At 41.0% G+C, this 16608-nt stretch overlaps 2 protein-coding genes across 6 annotated transcripts; one reads left to right on the top strand and one right to left on the bottom strand.

Annotated features, from left to right (window-relative positions):
* Nucleotides 1-90: 90 nt before the first annotated feature.
* On the bottom strand, nucleotides 91-9040 carry luc7l (LUC7-like (S. cerevisiae)). 3 transcript variants are annotated; one of them, XM_071926787.2, is made up of 11 exons: nucleotides 8842-8987; nucleotides 7787-7857; nucleotides 6478-6572; nucleotides 4712-4810; nucleotides 4482-4592; nucleotides 4177-4320; nucleotides 3417-3593; nucleotides 3109-3197; nucleotides 2973-3002; nucleotides 2672-2839; nucleotides 91-1592 (listed from the first exon to the last, which is right to left on the bottom strand). In XM_071926787.2, exons 4-11 carry the CDS (start codon nucleotides 4805-4807, stop codon nucleotides 1466-1468), a joined length of 942 nt encoding a protein of 313 aa, XP_071782888.1. In that variant the 5' UTR covers nucleotides 4808-4810; nucleotides 6478-6572; nucleotides 7787-7857; nucleotides 8842-8987; the 3' UTR covers nucleotides 91-1465. The 3 variants fall into 3 exon arrangements, with proteins under 3 accessions (XP_071782888.1, XP_071782884.1, XP_071782887.1); XM_071926783.2 differs by lacking the exon at nucleotides 7787-7857 and having other exon boundaries at nucleotides 8842-9040; XM_071926786.2 differs by lacking the exon at nucleotides 8842-8987 and having other exon boundaries at nucleotides 6478-7474; nucleotides 7787-7807.
* Nucleotides 9041-9218: 178 nt separating this feature from the next.
* Nucleotides 9219-16514, top strand: fam234a (family with sequence similarity 234 member A). Of its 3 annotated transcripts, none has more exons than XM_071926717.2 (12): nucleotides 9219-9299; nucleotides 10098-10396; nucleotides 10476-10586; nucleotides 10691-10873; nucleotides 12471-12595; nucleotides 12886-13018; nucleotides 13492-13624; nucleotides 13769-13912; nucleotides 14379-14460; nucleotides 14636-14788; nucleotides 14929-15028; nucleotides 15198-16514. In XM_071926717.2, exons 2-12 carry the CDS (start codon nucleotides 10132-10134, stop codon nucleotides 15413-15415), a joined length of 1647 nt encoding a protein of 548 aa, XP_071782818.1. In that variant the 5' UTR covers nucleotides 9219-9299; nucleotides 10098-10131; the 3' UTR covers nucleotides 15416-16514. The 3 variants fall into 3 exon arrangements, with proteins under 3 accessions (XP_071782818.1, XP_071782819.1, XP_071782820.1); XM_071926718.2 differs by having other exon boundaries at nucleotides 9239-9299; nucleotides 10101-10396; XM_071926719.2 differs by lacking the exon at nucleotides 9219-9299 and adding an exon at nucleotides 9757-9779 and having other exon boundaries at nucleotides 10101-10396.
* The last annotated feature ends 94 nt before the right edge of the window (nucleotides 16515-16608 follow it).

Consider the following 16608-nt stretch of genomic DNA (forward strand, 5'->3'; position numbering starts at 1 on the left):
CAATACTTGTCTTATCATTCTAGCATGTGATTTCTCACCAAGTCCCTTTGCATATTACGTTGGCAAGAAAGGGCCGATACACAATAAAAATTAAAAGGCTGGGATTTTTATTGAGACTTTAAAGAAAGTTTTCCAGCAAAACAAACAATTATGACAAGTCCACAGACTTCACACATTAGGTAAAGCAATGCATCCATTTAAATGTGTTTGCATTCAACTATTAGAGGCTGATGTAGATGGAGCAACGGAAGAAAATCAGATCGATTCAAATGTATATTGAACAATTTTTAGGATAGGATTTCCAATGTGGCAAATTTCTAATGACAACAAACCAAGAACAGTCATTTTTTAACCTATTGCTTCACGTGCCAAGACTAAGTTTGAAGTTAATATTTGTCTTCATTACATAAAAAAACAAAACAAAAAAATAACAGGATGGGAATAAATTCTAAAACAAAAAAGGAGACTTGCCACCAATGCCAACAATACAAAAAAAGCATTTACTTATACTGGCCAAGCTCTCGAGCAGATGTAATTCCTTCACTATTGGCAGCATAAAATAAAACTTGATTAGTTGAGACATCAGCTGGGAATTGGCAGAAGTTGAGAGACATAAGCTAGATACTAAAACTAGCAACCTTAAAACCTTTTTTGATCTTCAAATTTGCAAGTTCTTAAAACATAAATAATAACAGGGCTTTATCGACTTAACTTATTTGGAGACAAATCTGTGGAGAAAGACATTCATGAACTGCACTCATGCCGTGCAACGTCAAACTGCTGCTTACCACAAGCTGGTGAGAGGAAAGCCTTCAGGGGGAGAAATTAAAGCCTTGATAGCATAAGGCTATTCTGAACATGACAATCAGTAGGCCCGAAAGATATTTACAGACAGCAATTCTGTATCAAAAGACCAACAATTAATAACAAAAAGAATACGGATCCGTTTCATTTTCCGGTTCATTCCAACAGACCGTCAATTTATGCTTTCTTCAAGGTTAATCTGAACATTTTCTATTGGAATCAGGGCAAGGTACTTTTTACGAATATAACAGCATGTATTGAATATAAACAGCCACCAAATCACAGATGCGTGGGAATTACAATACACTCCATCACTGACCAATAACTAATCCCCATCCAAAAAAAAAAACAAAAAAAAGAAGAAAAAAAATACCTATATCTGGATGCTAGAAAAGAGAATGCATATAATATTTCAGGTGATTGTATGCAGTTATGTACACACACTGGGTTGGCTGCAGTAGCTGTTAAAGCAAAGTCAAACAAGAGGGGTCAGGTGGGGGAACGATGAGGTTATTCATCATACAAGGCAAGGAGAGTCTGTATAACATCGGGTTATCATTCACGGAGATGCGAGGATGGACAGATGTGTGTGTGTGTGTGTGTGTGTGTGTGAGAGAGACAGGAGGAGGTTGTGTGTGTTGTGGTGGATGGAGTTTGGTCTTCAGAGGTCCCCCATGTCCCTGTCGTCCGCCCGGCGCGAGTCCGACCTGCCGTTCACGCCGTCCCTCCTGTCCCGCTCCCGCTCCCGTGACTTGTCTCTGGACGAGCGCTCCTGGTCCCTGGATGACCTGGGTGACGAGACGGCGGGACACGCACACATTCAGGGGAAGTGACACAAAATTGCATCAGGAAAGCAAAGAGGAAAAGTAGAAAACGGGAGTGTTTATTTCAAGTCAAGTTTCACGTGTCACAGGGCTTCAGAACACCCATATTTAGAAATAAATGAAAACAACAATCACGAATGAGAACCATAGAAAAACTCCCACAAAAACCTTAGTAGGAAACAAAACATGGAGGAAACTTTGGAAAGGGCCTCACAAAGAGGAATCACCCTAGAAGGATGGTCAGGTGTGCAATGGGTGTTGTGTGTGGGCAAACAAAAATTAAATGTTGATAAAAAAAAAATACACAGAACTAACAGAATAAAAAGGCTTGTGTGAACATCCAGGTCTGGCAAGGGGGTTTCAACGCCAATAATGTTCCTTATCCTATTTATTACACGGCTACTCACTAAAGACATTATGAAATATCGCTTTAAAATGGTTTAATTACAAGCTAAAGCGATTTACAAGCTTTAAAAGAAAGAAAAAGTCGAGAAGGACTGTCTGCAGTAACTAAGGAGTAATGTCTTCATGGCATGAGGTGTCACCAATGAATTTGATTAGAAATCAACAAAATCAACCGGACTTGTTGACTGCAGTGATATAATTAGATGTGAAACAGCAGTGTGTTATGTGAAACAGTGATTTGTTATTCAGAAATAGACTACAGAACGTGTTCACTGGCCAATCAGAACAAAGCTGTGTAATAATAGAAATAGAAATATATGCACTTGTTGGACTAGAATCAAATCTCGTCACAACTTTCTCTCCTGTGCCTCTCCTACTCTCACATTTTATCTTTCTGTCTGAATAAAGAAAAAGTCCTAAGGGGGAACTGCCCACTGAGTTTTTTTTTTTATAAACAGGCAAAAGAATGGATGTTCTGTCTCTAAAAAAGCTACAATTATGGAAAACAAACAAATAATTAAATAAAAAATAACGCATACACATTCCTGACAAATGTGTCTGAGCTTTACGGGCCTTTTGCTTGTGAGCAAGGCATTGTGGGAGCACAGTGTGAGTGGCTGAGCTGGTTGTGTGTTTACTTGTGTCTGGAGCTCTGCTCGTGGCTGTGACGGTGGCCTCGGCTGCGGGAGCGGGACCGGCTGCGATGCCGCCTCCTCCTCTCCCTGTCCCTGGAGCGTGAGCGTGAACGGCGCCTTTCCCGCGACGTGGAACGTGAACGCCTCCGCCTGCGGTCACGAGAACGGGACCTGAAAGAACAACAGACAGCACTTAGGTTATAATTTAGCTCAGATATTCCATTTATATATATAAACTGAACAAACAAATGATTTTTGGTACAATAAATGCAGTTCTTTGTACATGGCTGGGGGAATGTCTTACCTTCTATGCTCTCTGCTTCGTGATCTGGTCCTGTGAAATAAATGGACAAAAAAGTTTAACAGTAAAATATAACAATGCAAACAATAAATTCCCTTCCATAGATGTCAAATCAGGTCTTTACAAGGCCTGCACCCACCTCTTCCTCATCCTTTCCTCTTTCTCCCTCTCTTCTCTCCTCTTTAGGCGCTCCTGGTTCCTCTTCTCCTGCTTGTCGACCACAGTTTTCTGATCAAAATGAAAAGACCGGTATCCGATTAGCAGTGAAACTACACTTGACTTAATGCATGCCTTCAAAACAGATCATAATCAGTCTTTTTATCATACGTTTCATGATAAGCTTTGCCATAGGCTCCATGTCAAACAGAGATAAAACTCACAGCTTCTGGTCAGGAACTTTCTAGTAATATGTTTATACTGTACATGGGGAGACAGATAGGCACTTACCTTTAGCTGATCCAGTTTCTCTCTGATCTGGATGAAGCCCAGGTGAAGTTTCCCACCAAAGTGGTCGGCCAAGCGACGGTCGTTGTCATGGAGACCCAGGTAAGCAGAGCACACTTCACACACCCGCAGCTTCTGCTGCTGGAAGCTGGAGGCAGGCATGGAGTTCCTGTACTCCTCCTGAGAGGAGACAGAAAAAAAGAGGATGGAAGGATCAGAAGGGGAAAGAATTAATAAGAGGAAAGAGCTTTTCATTTTGCACAATGTCCCCATTTATTTCAAGACTTGTCTGAACATCCCAGCAGCTTGACACACTCCCCAACTCCTCAGAGTTGAAATGCCATCCAAAGACTGACTCTTTGTTCTCCCTGAAATTTTTAAAACTCTAATGGTGGATTTAACCAATGAGGAATGCAGTCTTTTTTTCTTTTTTAAATGATGCTCTCTTAGCTCCTGTTGCATATATGCATGATGGTTGGTGTATGTGTGCATTGTGAGTTTAAGTTTCACTGTGGGGATTATGCAATTCAAATGTTTCCTCTTGTATGCAGGACACACTTGGAAATGAAAATGTTCTGTGTGGCCTCCCTGCTTAAATAAAACTAAGGTGACATTAAAACGTAAAAAAAAAGTATCTCAGACACTAGTGATATGCATTATTTGTACACATGAAACTATCAAAGTTTTATGTGAGCAAGCTAAAAAAAGTGTAATCAGAGTAACTTAAGGATAAGATAAATAATTCCTGAGCAGTCCTCCTCACCTCTGCATCCTTCTTCCTGGTGCGGACCTTCTCCACCTCCTGCAGGACCTTCTGGGCTTCGTCCACGTTGCCCTCGGCTCCGAGCTGCTCCGCCTTGGCCAGGAGCTTCCCGATTTCCTCATTGAGCTCATGGACCTTCTCCGCCTGCAACACAACCCAAACAACATGGGTTACACCTGGTCATGTCTGGACCAAAACATAACGTTATCACATACTTCAAAATCTTCAAACTGAGGTTGTAATTTTGCATCATTTCTTGCAAAACAAAAGTCATTCAACACTTTGTATTCCCCTCTTGCTCTTACCTTTGCTGCCACCTCAGCGCTGATCTCTTCTTGGGTCTCAGCCAGGCGTTTCTTGGCTAGTTCTGTCCTCCGGTCGCAGTCGGCAATGAATGACTCCAGGTGATCCACCGCCTTGGGAGAAGAAAAAACAACAACAAACATAAAACAAAAAACATAAGACTCAAGCGTCTGACTCAATGGATATCTCTGCACATGCATATGGAGATGGTTTACTTTAGGTCATCACTTACATCAAGCTCGAAGAACAGATCTCTCTCCTTGGAAGCAATTTCATAATCTGCCCGAAGTGCCAGGTCATGGATCTTCGAGCATTCTCCCAGGTCCATTCGCTATAAAAAAAAAACAAACAAAAAAAGCACACATGACACAGACTTTTTTTTGGAATTTTGTAATGAAACCAAAATAATTCTGAATCGCCCAATTACCTCTTATGAAAAGATGTTTAAAAAATGATAATCACAATGAGACTGATATGCAATAAAAGCAGGGCTGGGTATCGTTGGGATTTTTTGATACCAATATTTCCATTGCTTCAAAATTGACACCAACTTTAAAATTATATGTTTCCACAGGAAGCATTTGAAATAGGCTTGGAAAAAGCTTTAAATCAGATTTTCACATTAAGTCCGCTACAGAAGTCAAAAGCTGCACACAGAAGGTTGTGTCACTGTGGTACTGAGCCAAATATTAGCTGCCAATTTTCCAGGTCTAGAAAAACAACATGGATTCCTCTCTTCTGTTGTCTGGTGGGTTGAATTTGGTGCCAAATGATGCTTGTCAGATCCTGAGAAGCCAGGGATATTCCTGCTTTTTGCATTAATTTGTCATTTAGCTTATTGTCCATTGTTTGTTTTGTTTTTTTGCTGCTATTGCCTTTCATTTTATATACGTTGTGGACTTATGTCGCTGTTTGCAGTGCGTTTTCATTCACCTGGCTGCAAGACGAAATTTCCCTTGGGGATAACAAAGTTGAATTTAACCGAATTAGTTGGTTCTTTTTAAACAGTTTGTTGGTTTCAAGTAGTGATATCACACTAAATCACACCTTCCTTCTACACCGAGGCAGCAAATAGGCTGAAATTAACTCATTTCTAGAGCCTCATTCTTGCTCAGAATCCTCCTCCTGCTCTCCGCTATGATCTGGAGGTTATTTGCTTCTCTCATGCTACTTTCAGGAGCTTGCATAAAAATCTCAACACATCTGGTGCACGTCTGTATACTCAGTACAGGACTCTGTTGGGTCCTGGAGACCTGCTGGCTCATGCACCTCTTCCCATTTTGTTGGGCTAACATCCATTTTGTGTTATGGCCTTTCAACTGGTGGGATATCTGTACAGAGCCTTATCTCCTTGTGCCTTTCCCCGTCCATGTTTGTCTTTTCTAGGTGATTTTGGAGTTCATACTTTATTGCTTGCACTCCTTTTTTCCATTTCTTTCTAAGATTCTCTGCCCTCCTCGATGCTATCACATCATTCAAGTTTACTTGTAGTGCTTTGACTCATTTTTTCCCTCATCTTGTGATCTTGTCTCCATTGCTTCTTGACCTTGACCTGCCTTCTTTCCTACATGTCAGTCAATTTCTTGCTATCACCTAGACTTCTTTTGTTCTGGGGTTGCCTTCAATCTTTTTTCATTAGACTCCAAACCTTTCTGCTCCGTAGTCACAGATAATATCCCCCATTTTATCTAGTTTATTCTCAGCTGTTCCTTTCAGCCTGTCTAGTGCTATTTTCAGAATCGGTTTAGACAGATTCCCATTCCCTCCTTTCACAAGCCCTAGGGCATTTCATTCCAGGTTTCTGCCCACAGATCTTTTCGTTCCTTGGCTGTCTGACCTCTCTGCCCTCCATTCCCTACATTTCAGTACTGGTGTCTGCCTCCTCAGTGACTGGCGTACTAACATCCAGTGGAGAATCCAACTATTTAAAGCTCAGTGCCTTAAAACTGATATTTAGATTATTTCTGGGTACCCAGACCTAAATGGCAGCGGACTTACAGTTCCAGACAGGATGTCATGTGGACAGCAGTTGAGGAGATGGCTTTTGCAGACTCGCTCGTCGGTGAACTTGACCCTCTGCCGCGTCTCGTCCCCTGAAACAGTCCAAAAACAACCAATGAGAAAGACCTCACATACTTGTTAGCAGGAGCGAGGTATCCAATGCTTTCTATTCTGTTACTGTGTGTATAACAAATGGGCAGACACATGACAATGTCACTATAGCTGCATTGTGGGATTTTGTGCCCACCTAAATGAGTGAAACATAACACCTGAATTTCATTTACTCTCTGAAAGTCAAGGTTTTTCTTATACTTTATTACTGTAATATTATAGTTACCAGTAATACTCTAACTGTGCCTCTGCTGGCCAAGGTATTTAATCTGGCTATTAATGTCACAACAGAGTAAACTAAGAAAAAGTGGCAGGTGGCTCTCCATGTTATTTCCTCTCATTCTTGGTGCTTACCTTACCCAAGCCTCATTTATAATGCAGTAATGTTACAGCCTCAATTCAGTTTAGCTTGTGATAAGGCTCAATGTCCACTCTGTAAGGGTGGAATATCATGGGATTAGGCTAGGGCAATAAATAGATAGAGCTATACAGCAGTAAGGGCACGTAACTGGTAAATGGCTATGTGAGTGTTGTTTGAACGTAACAACATGTTTCACAGAGCTACCTTAATTTTGGGAAGTTTCTCACTTTATGTTAACACAACAGTTGTAAAGTTGACTATACAGAAAAAGACCGTGCTTTTAGAAAATGTGATAAGAAAAGTAAACATTCCAGAAAATTGCTCCAGCCAAGCCCTTTACAGATATGGAACATTGAAAAGAAATTAACACAAAATACAAATGAAAACCAAGGAAAAAAGTTAGTTTATACACACTGCGATCTGCACCACATACTGTACCCATCTGCATCTTCAAGACCTCAGCTGCAGAATTTTAAACCCGCTGTAGAAAAGTATAAATGGGAACAGTTTTCTTGCCCATACCTGTAGTAAGAAGTTGGGAGTCATACACAAGTCAGATTGTAAATGATCTGTGCAAAGTGTTTGTTTTGACTGATTGCTAAAATTGTCTTCAGACAAAAGACGTCTAAAGGAACATTGAGAACTGCTCCTTTGGATTCAGCGCGACCAGACGTCTTAGCTCAAGCTGCATACACTACTCCAAATTGTAATTCTAGTGCCACTGAAGATTTACCCATTTGTGTGATAAAAAAAATAGGCTACAATAACTTCCGGAAGGCAAACAAATTGTTTGGATATTCATCATAACAGCTTTAAAAATTATGTGTGACTCACGGCTCGATGAACATGAGGCTTTTCTGCAACTCCTTTGCAGATTGATGTAGGCTGGCAAAGATACACTGAACCTTTATGAATAAAATAAAGGGGCCACAATTGTTCAGTTTGTATGCAACATATGTATGGGAAGAATTTGATATTAATCTCAACACACATACACCCACAAACTCACAGCACAAATTCACTCTTACTCTACAGATCGAATTATCAACTTGTTAAAAAATAAGCCAAAAAGCTATAGTCCTTTTTCAATCAACTGTCAGAATCAACCTCTAATTTGTAAGATGGTCGGGTTGCAGTAAGTCATTTTCTGCTTATGACCATCAGACTTGACAGCTGATCTATCTTTTAATGTTTGTATCCAAACAGCTGCAAACTGCTACTAGACACTACATAAGTATTTTCTGTATATACAAAGGAAGAGACCATGGATAGCAGTTTTACTATCAAAATAACTATATATCAGCCTATCTTTAATCAATCGGTTGATCTCTGTAGATACAACTTTGATGATATTATGTCTATAAGCTAGATATAACTTTGGATGATATTATTGTGCTCATTTGGTACAGGTACTCAGCTACCTGATCATTATTTTGTATGTCAGCCAGCTTAAGTTTAATGACCAGGTAGGTTTCTCATTTATCAACAGTTGGCTCGCCCAAGGGAGGGAGGTCTAGCCTGCTTATCGATTAGGAGTGATATGTATGTGACACGGTACTAATTGTTTTGGTGAATAAGCGACGTTGATAGGTTGCTGTCATATTACCCACTGCTTGCGTATAATAACTTCATAAAAAACGGCACGAAGAGATGAAAAGGAAAAAGCGAAATTAAATACGTGATCAGTCACAACGTTAGCCACAATGGATACAAACATTAAATCCAAACCCGAGAGAAGAGGCTAGCTGGATCTACTGAATTTCACACAGCCGCCTGCAGTCCATCCATTCATGCAAGGTTTGTCCATCACACGACAACACAAGCGAGCCTTTGCAATGGCTCCATCTTTGCTAGCTAGCTAGCACAGCTAGCATTCTGCTGCAACTCACCATCCCTCGCAGTTCCCATTAGTTGGTCGAGCAAAGCTCTCATTTGAGCTTGGGCAGACATTGTTGTAGGTCTCTCTTCGATGCTTCTCTATAAAATTCAAGCAACTGGCTACACTTCCTTTGTATTTTATTGTAATATTAGTTAACTATATTCACTCTTCGAAGCATCGCCGCTCGCAGCTTTTCTCTCTTTCGTGGACTCGCCAGCTTCCGTTTTAAATTTAGGGAAATGACGAAACGTCCTGTCTGAACGTTAAACATACGCCCATTGTGCTGAAATGGGCCAATTGTAACGGCGCAGAACCAGTGAATGAACCAATCACATCCACTTGAACCCGAAAGTGGGCTGACCTGTCTTGCCTGTGATTTGTTTACGCAGCTGAGGTTGACAGTTTCAGTCAGGCCTGGTACTAGTTAGCTACACCAGCTAGCTACCAAAGACGGCAGTGGAGAATAAAGTAAGAAAAAACTTTTCTCAAGTCAGTGTAAAGTCTTCGTTAGAGCTCAGATGGTGGGGCTTTTGGCGATAGTCCATATTCGTGCTGTTGAGCTGACTGGTCTCTGTTCAACAAGTTAAGTAATTTAACCAGCTATTAACTGTTAAGTCACCAAATGAACGTTAGCTAAGGTAGCTAGCGTAGGTGGTTATCCAACACAAAGTTAGCCAGAGGACAGGCAGGCTCTCAGCTGTAAAACTAGGAAGTGCAGGGTAAAATCTCAAATACAAGTAATTTAATAGCAGATATCGTCGGCACGTAGTTGTTACATAGAAGGCACTACTATCTTGAACGTCTCCGAATGGAGTAGTGTGGCTCTGGCTACAGAGCAAATAATAGGGTTTGCTGCGACATGAATATTCGTCATGGGTTTGTTGTTGTTCTGTTGAGAAATCTCTGGAGTCAGTGCTGGCACGTCTGAATAGGCTCACACCCACAAAGGTTGGTGCTGCAGAAATAGCTGGACTTACAGGCACTGCTGCCTTCATTATTTTTTTCATGTATATCAATGAGTGCCAATAAGCTTTGTTTGTAGCTCTATGATCATCGCAGGCAACTGTGGCACATGCTGGTTTGTGGTTTACAACAGAACAGATGTATCATGCTGTATCATGCTGTATCATGCTGGGTTTGTTCCCTGAGGATTAGAAATTTGTAGAGTTCTGCCATTGAAGTATTTATTCAGAGCGTAGGATCAGCAGCATTGTATCTAGTTGATGCCTTGCTGTAAGCTCTATGCTTCATCCTTTTCATGTCAAGCAGGTCCTTAAGCTGGTAATGCATTGAGGCGACAATGGAGGCCACTGACCATGCTACAGAGGGAGACCCTCTGAAGAGGGGAGAGGATGGGAGTGGAACAGCACCGTCACCCACAGAGCTGAAGAAGAAGAGCTGTAAGGAAGGCTTGGGTTTTGCCAGAATGTCCCACTGGCGAACTGCAGTCTTCTTTTTCTCCCTGTTCCTCTGCCTCACCATAGTGTTTGCCTTCTCCTTCATCATCCCCTGTCCCGTCAGACCACAGTATCTCAGTGCCTGGAACAGGACTTTCCCCCAAGCAGGTGAGGACAACTCTGTGCTTTGCTCTGCTTGCTAGTGGTTTAACTGAGGGACTAACTACTTTCTCCTTCTCCACTACAGCCACCTATGATTTTCTAGCCATCGAAGATGCAAATAAAGACAAGGTGATGGATGTCCTGTTTGTCCTCAAGGACGAGGAAGGCAGTCAGAATAATACATGTGCTAATGCGGGTATGAAAATATAATGTATTGATCCCGAGTTGGATTGCAGACCAAATAATTTGTTGTGTATTAAGGTTGTTGTGCGTAATTCGGGTCCACCGTGTGTTTTCCAGGTCTGCCGTCGCCGTGTGTGTTTGTGTTTGCAGTGGATGGGACAGATGGAGAAACACTGTGGGAGCGTCCACTGCTCCCAGAGTTCCACTGGGCCCAGTGCGGTCTGGACAGAGAGACAGAGAAGGACTGGGACTGTCTGCTGTCCCACTCTGACCAGCTCACAGCCATCGACAAATACACTGGTTAGTGACTCCTTCTACCTCCCCCTGTTATGTATTCTGCAAATGATTCCACCACATTTCCATCAAGTATTTATAATGTTGCAATACATCATTCAAATGTATGTAGTCATAACACGAACAATAATAGTGAAGCTATTTTCTACATGGCAAGTAATGAATTCAGTTCTTTTCGTCCATCTGTAATTTTTAGATGTGACAACTTCCTCCCTTTCCAGTGAAACATATCACATATATCACCATGCATAAATGCTGCCAGCCTCAGCACAATTTAACAAAGTAATGGGTCTCTAGTGATTTTTCAAATCCTGTGGGTGGGGAAGCTTTCACTTCGTGAGAGGCTATTGAGTAGGCACTGTGGTAAAAACACCTCTAATTTGTAAATTACCTCTTCAAAGCAACACAAAGCACTTTTAATGTTTTGTAACTTTGATTTTTACATTTATTAAATGAAAAAAACGTGAAAATGTCAGGTTTGGCAATAAGTTACCCCCGAACAGTTCCAACAATGTTTTAGGGCTGCTGGTCCCATCTGAATTATTAACTGTTCACAACACAGTTGTATAAGATGGTACTGAGGGAGTGAACAGTGAGATGTATTTGTTTTTACATTTTCTCAAAACTGTTGGTCCACATCATATGAATTATGAATTTTCAATGTCTGAGATGGCTATTTAGAAAATTCCTTAACATAATAATCATAAACCAAATAACTGCAGCAGAGAGGTGATAAAGTAGTGCATGAAGGAGGCTCGTTCTGTTTACAACATTGAGTCTGCATTATCATACATATTTAACTGAAAGTAAAGGATAACAACATATTTTAGTAGACACCAAAATAAACAATGCTGTGCAGTATCTTAACTGTACATCTAACTGTATCAAGTAGAGGTATAGCAGGGATATAAATCATTGTGAACATAAAGGAAATAAGCTATTGCCTACAGCCCTTTTGCGTCATCCTTGAGTATCTAAATTATAAGCCTGATTCCAGCAGGACCTGATGCACAAGGCTTTTTAAATTGTCAAATCTAATCAAAGGGGAGATAAAGGTGCCAGGAAAGCTTTCCTGGAATAATTTATGGTGTGCTTTGTGAATGCATGCACCATATTAAATGTATGCCATATTGTTCCAGTAGAGTTGTCCTGCATTTCACAGGCTGCCTTTGTTCCATTTGTTTGTCTTTGACTGTCGAGATAAGAAACCATTGTTTGCTGAAGTTTTACCTACTTTAAAGGTCCCATATTTTACTTTTTTTTTAATTTTTTTTTTAGCAATTTAACACAGTTCGCTGTGGCCTTTAAAAAAAAAAACATTTGTGAAGTGTATAGCAAAAAAACCCCACCTAAATCCAGTTTAGTTTTTTGTAGTGTGTGTTCCAGCCTCTCAGTGCCACTATTGTAAAGAACAGGCTGCTGATGAACAGGCATTGATTGAATTGAATATCCAATTTCCCTTTTTCTCAGCCATTAGATACAATGACAAAATGCTTACATGTGGAAGGGCAAGGAAAAAGCAGTTTTGTACAATATGGGACCTTTAAGATTAAATAAACTCAGTCAAATTCAGTGTCCTGTTGTGCTGTCTGTGTTTCTATAGGTGTTGTCAGGTGGCAGCAGCCTCATCCTCCTGGTTTGCGCAGCACTGTGCCTGTTCTTAGTGTCCCAGATCTGGATGGGGACAGGATCAGTGATGTGGCTCTAGTGGCACCCGGCACCACACAGGTAAACACCAATGATGTCAATTATTACAGCTACATTTATTTTCTAGTATCTTACAGTGCAAGGATTAAGTTACATTGTAGTGTGACTCTCTCACAATGTCTTCTAGGGCTCTTTGCAAGGCCTCTTTGGAAGTATTCAGTATTTAAGCATTTTAATTCTAGTTCTTTGGTAATAATGAGCTCTGGTAGGGCTACAATATGCAAATGAAAATCTTTGCCAATGTGATCATTTGTCAATGTAGCAACAGAACAGAATTCACCCAATATAAATGTCTCTCGTCATGTCTGCAGACTCAGCTGGTATTTCTGTCGGGGAATACAGGCGTCCAGATCGGTTCTACGGTGGTTCTTGACTCAGCAGAGACAACTAAACATCTCCTCCATCACACCACCAAAAGTTCTCACTATGTACTGCTTCAGAAAGGTTTGTATCTCAGATCAGATCGCAATTGTGTGCTGTAGTTTGTGTTCAGTAAAAATAGCCAAACATTTCTCCACCCAAAGTTTCTTTTTACCTTGCACATTAAGAAAAAGACAAAAACGTATTTAACATATATTTATTGACAAGTTGGTTAGCTCAGTTGTAGTTTTTTTTCCAAATTCTGCCAAATTCTGGTAGTCTTGTTATTTATTTTTAACACCTAGTTTTCATATTAGTTTTATTTTACAATAATAACCTTGCTTTACACTGTACACAGTAAATAAGTACTTGACCATGCTAACAATTGTATCCTCAGTTTGCATTGATTCAGTGTGACATGTTGTGGGTTTGGTTTTCCAGTGTTGATATTGGAGCTGGGAAAAGTATATTGATTTCAAGCTCCAGTACAGCCATTGTGTATCAATATCTGTACACAGTTGATGGCAGTAGTGAGTTATCCTGCATTTCATTCACAGACACTGGCTTGTATGGACTGTCGCTTTGGAAGATTGCTGCCAAGGCTAAAGCAGGGATCGAAGTCGGCCTCAAGAAGGATAAACACTGGGAGAGCAAAGCCAGCGCCACCTCTGACCTCGTACCTATCTACGAGTAAGAAGCAGACAAATACATCAACCTGTTAGTTATGACTTAAACTGCAACCAGGTCTGAAACACAGATTTCACTGAATAGCTAGTAATCATGGTGGCTTTAACCAGAGACTTGTGTCAGTAATGTTTTTTTTCTCCTCTGTAGGTCTGACTCAGTGAAACAGGTGCTACAAACGGGGAAAACAGATGAGCCACCCAACCTGCTGCTGGTGACTGGACAGGAGGTGTTGTTAGTGGATGGAAGCAGTTTGCAAATACTGTGGAGATTAAATACCAGCACAGTCCTCAGGTATTCTGCCGATTTCTGATGGAGCTTTTTCACTCCACATGCAAATTAATATTTAAAGGGGCATTAAGTAAAGACTTCTACGAGCGACTAAGGAATTGCAACATCATCACTGGGTCTCTGGCACAGCTTACAGCAGCCTCTAATGGACAGGAATAATCAAGTCATATTTTTACAAATCTAACAGAAACGCCTAGTGATCACAATGCAAAATAATACTGCTTTGTGAGAACGAAATGTGTTGCAGCTATGGTCGCTCAATCCTAGGCCTGGCGAAGTAATCATTGAGTCATTGGTATTGATCAACAAACTCATTAAACCCTTGCAGATATATTATAGTCATTTGTGCTATGGGACACTAAAAGTCTTACTTAATGCACCTCTAACACACATATCATACTCTGTGATTGTAACCAGGCTCTTTGAGTCAAATACATCTTCTCATCTACGTATCTTCTCATTCATTCAGCGAGCCCTCCTTTGGTCACTTTAACAAAGATGGTATACTTGATGTAGTGATTGAGGAGGATATCGGCAACAACACAAAGAGGGTGAGTCGGGTCACAACTGTACAAACACTACTGTGATACCAAAACTCACTCTGTAATCAGAAATCCTTCCAGTAACTAAAAAAACAACCTCATTTCATTGATTTCTTTGCCCTGCTTCTCTTGTATGGTGATATCAACTTGAATATGTATTTGTGGCTGTGTGTCTTGTATTTAGGTAAGGATTCTGGATGGGAAGTCGGGCGGTGTGCTGTGGGAAGTCAACCTGTTGGCCACTCCCAACTCACCCCGACCCGCCTCAGTCAACACCATCAACTCCTTCTCCGTCTTCATGTTCTGGGGCATGCTGCCCTCAGAGACCAACACTTCTGTGAGTACACTGCCTGTATGAGAAGATGCATATTACACATACAACTCATTATCATTTACGTGTTATTTGGCTCTTTCAGCACTTTACATCGTAATGAGAGATGCGAAAAATGCTGATTTTAAATGAATGTTTTCTTTCAGGTACCAGCTGGTGACCGTCGTTCCTACATGCTGCATCCTCACTATTCTGAAGTTCTCCTAGAGTCAACCAATGTCCTGGAACACATCATTACATTTAAAGGTGTTTTTTTGTTCTCTTCTGAATTTCATACGCTCCAACAAATCCCTAGAACTTTATATTAATTTGGGTAGACAAGAGTGCAACAAGTCAATGGTGTGAATCACTGTTTAGGGGGATGTCACTTGGGTGAATTAAACTTTCCGTGTCTGTGTGTGTGTCCTCCTCTTAGCCACGTTGTTGGAGCGCGGGCGCCATGCTTGTTACATCCTGCTGACGGGCCCATGGGGCGAGGGAGCTGATGGCACGGTGACCCTCAGCAAGCGAAAGTTGAAGCAGGACGTCCCAACCAGCAGGGTTCTTCGCATCGGCACCGGCACCGGCACCAGTTCAGAATCCAACGACGACATCAAAGAGGCCTTCAATCGACTCCGCTTCAGTGATGAGTGATGGGACCAGTTGTGAAATTGCACAGTGTATCCTCAATGCTGCAACCATTTGGCACAGCTGACTGTACAGTTGCTTAACTTGACTTTAACAACCAAAGTGCGCACACTAGCTATCACTACCTTACAACTGCTGACAACCAAACAAATTCCTTAATGTTTAGTGCGCCTAGGTTGACTTGATTTGATGGGATTTTCCCATAAGTCACCATTGGACAAACTAGGCATTAACTGTCCTCAGACCTGATCGGATGCATACTTTCTTCTTCTGTCCGTAAAGCTACCGTTTCCCGACAATCACACCACACAGACTGTTGCTCTCCTGCTGAGAAATCCATCAAGAGGACCTGACTTGCTGTATTGTTTCCTAGCACTTTCAAGCATCAGTGCGATGCTCTCTTTTCTTACTGTACAGTCTCTATCAGCTGGATTATGATTTGAATCTACTATGCAACTGATTGTTGCACTATGCTTTAAGGGCTGCAGAAGCATGCCAATAGAAAAGGTCATAGTTCCCTATGCATTTCAAGTTACAATAGCCTTAAAGCATGGGTACACAGTGAGAGGGATATGGTTTTCCTTGGGTGGATTTTCTGGTAAACTTGCTTTAACCCTATGAAACTGTAAAGTAGTTGTTGACATATGACAGTTGAAGCCCCACAGATCCCCAAGGTATTCAACTCTGTGCTTGATGTAAATACTTTTGTAAAGGATCCTGCTTCCAAAAGTGTTGACAAGGTAGTCTTGTAGTCAAGGTACTGTAGATGACAATCGTGTGACATTTGTGTCCATTAGGGGGTATTTCCTTAATCCATGATGCTGTAACTAGTGACGCCTTTAATGCACACAGACAGAACTGCAGACTTCCTTTGAGGCATTCAACACTGAGTTTCAAAGTTTCAACAAAATACTGGGCTATTCCTGCAGGTCTACAGTAAAGGAGGTTTGCTGTTTTTTTTCCAATTCTTGAACATTTATGCCTTTTAAAGTTAGTATTTTTTGCCATACATGAATATATTGAACCTGTGGAACAAGCCCTCATTGGAGACGTGTTCTTTTTCTGATTTGACTTGATATAGCAATATTAAACTATTTTAGAATAACTAGTTTCATTTAATTCCATTGATGGGGCTTATTATGGGAGCAAATACACCGAATGTATAAAATAGTAGGGACATCTTCCTGATATTGAGTTGC

The sequence above is a fragment of the Centroberyx gerrardi genome, chromosome 20, assembly GCF_048128805.1.
Source record: "Centroberyx gerrardi isolate f3 chromosome 20, fCenGer3.hap1.cur.20231027, whole genome shotgun sequence".
Lineage (NCBI taxonomy): Eukaryota > Metazoa > Chordata > Actinopteri > Beryciformes > Berycidae > Centroberyx > Centroberyx gerrardi.

Bases quoted from the DNA above. Each gene is read 5' to 3' on its own strand.
- luc7l (XM_071926783.2), bottom strand. From the start codon at position 8,902: ATGTCTGCCCAAGCTCAAATGAGAGCTTTGCTCGACCAACTAATGGGA. The intron at 3,198-3,416 runs GTAAGTGCCTAT...CATTTTGATCAG, and splicing joins AGAAACTGGATCAGCTAAAG to AAAACTGTGGTCGACAAGCA. The intron at 1,593-2,671 runs GTAAACACACAA...CTCGTCACCCAG, and splicing joins GAGCAGAGCTCCAGACACAA to GTCATCCAGGGACCAGGAGC.
- fam234a (XM_071926717.2), top strand. From the start codon at position 10,132: ATGGAGGCCACTGACCATGCTACAGAGGGAGACCCTCTGAAGAGGGGA. The intron at 10,874-12,470 runs GTTAGTGACTCC...GTGTTTCTATAG, and splicing joins AGCCATCGACAAATACACTG to GTGTTGTCAGGTGGCAGCAG. The intron at 13,625-13,768 runs GTAAGAAGCAGA...TCTCCTCTGTAG, and splicing joins GACCTCGTACCTATCTACGA to GTCTGACTCAGTGAAACAGG.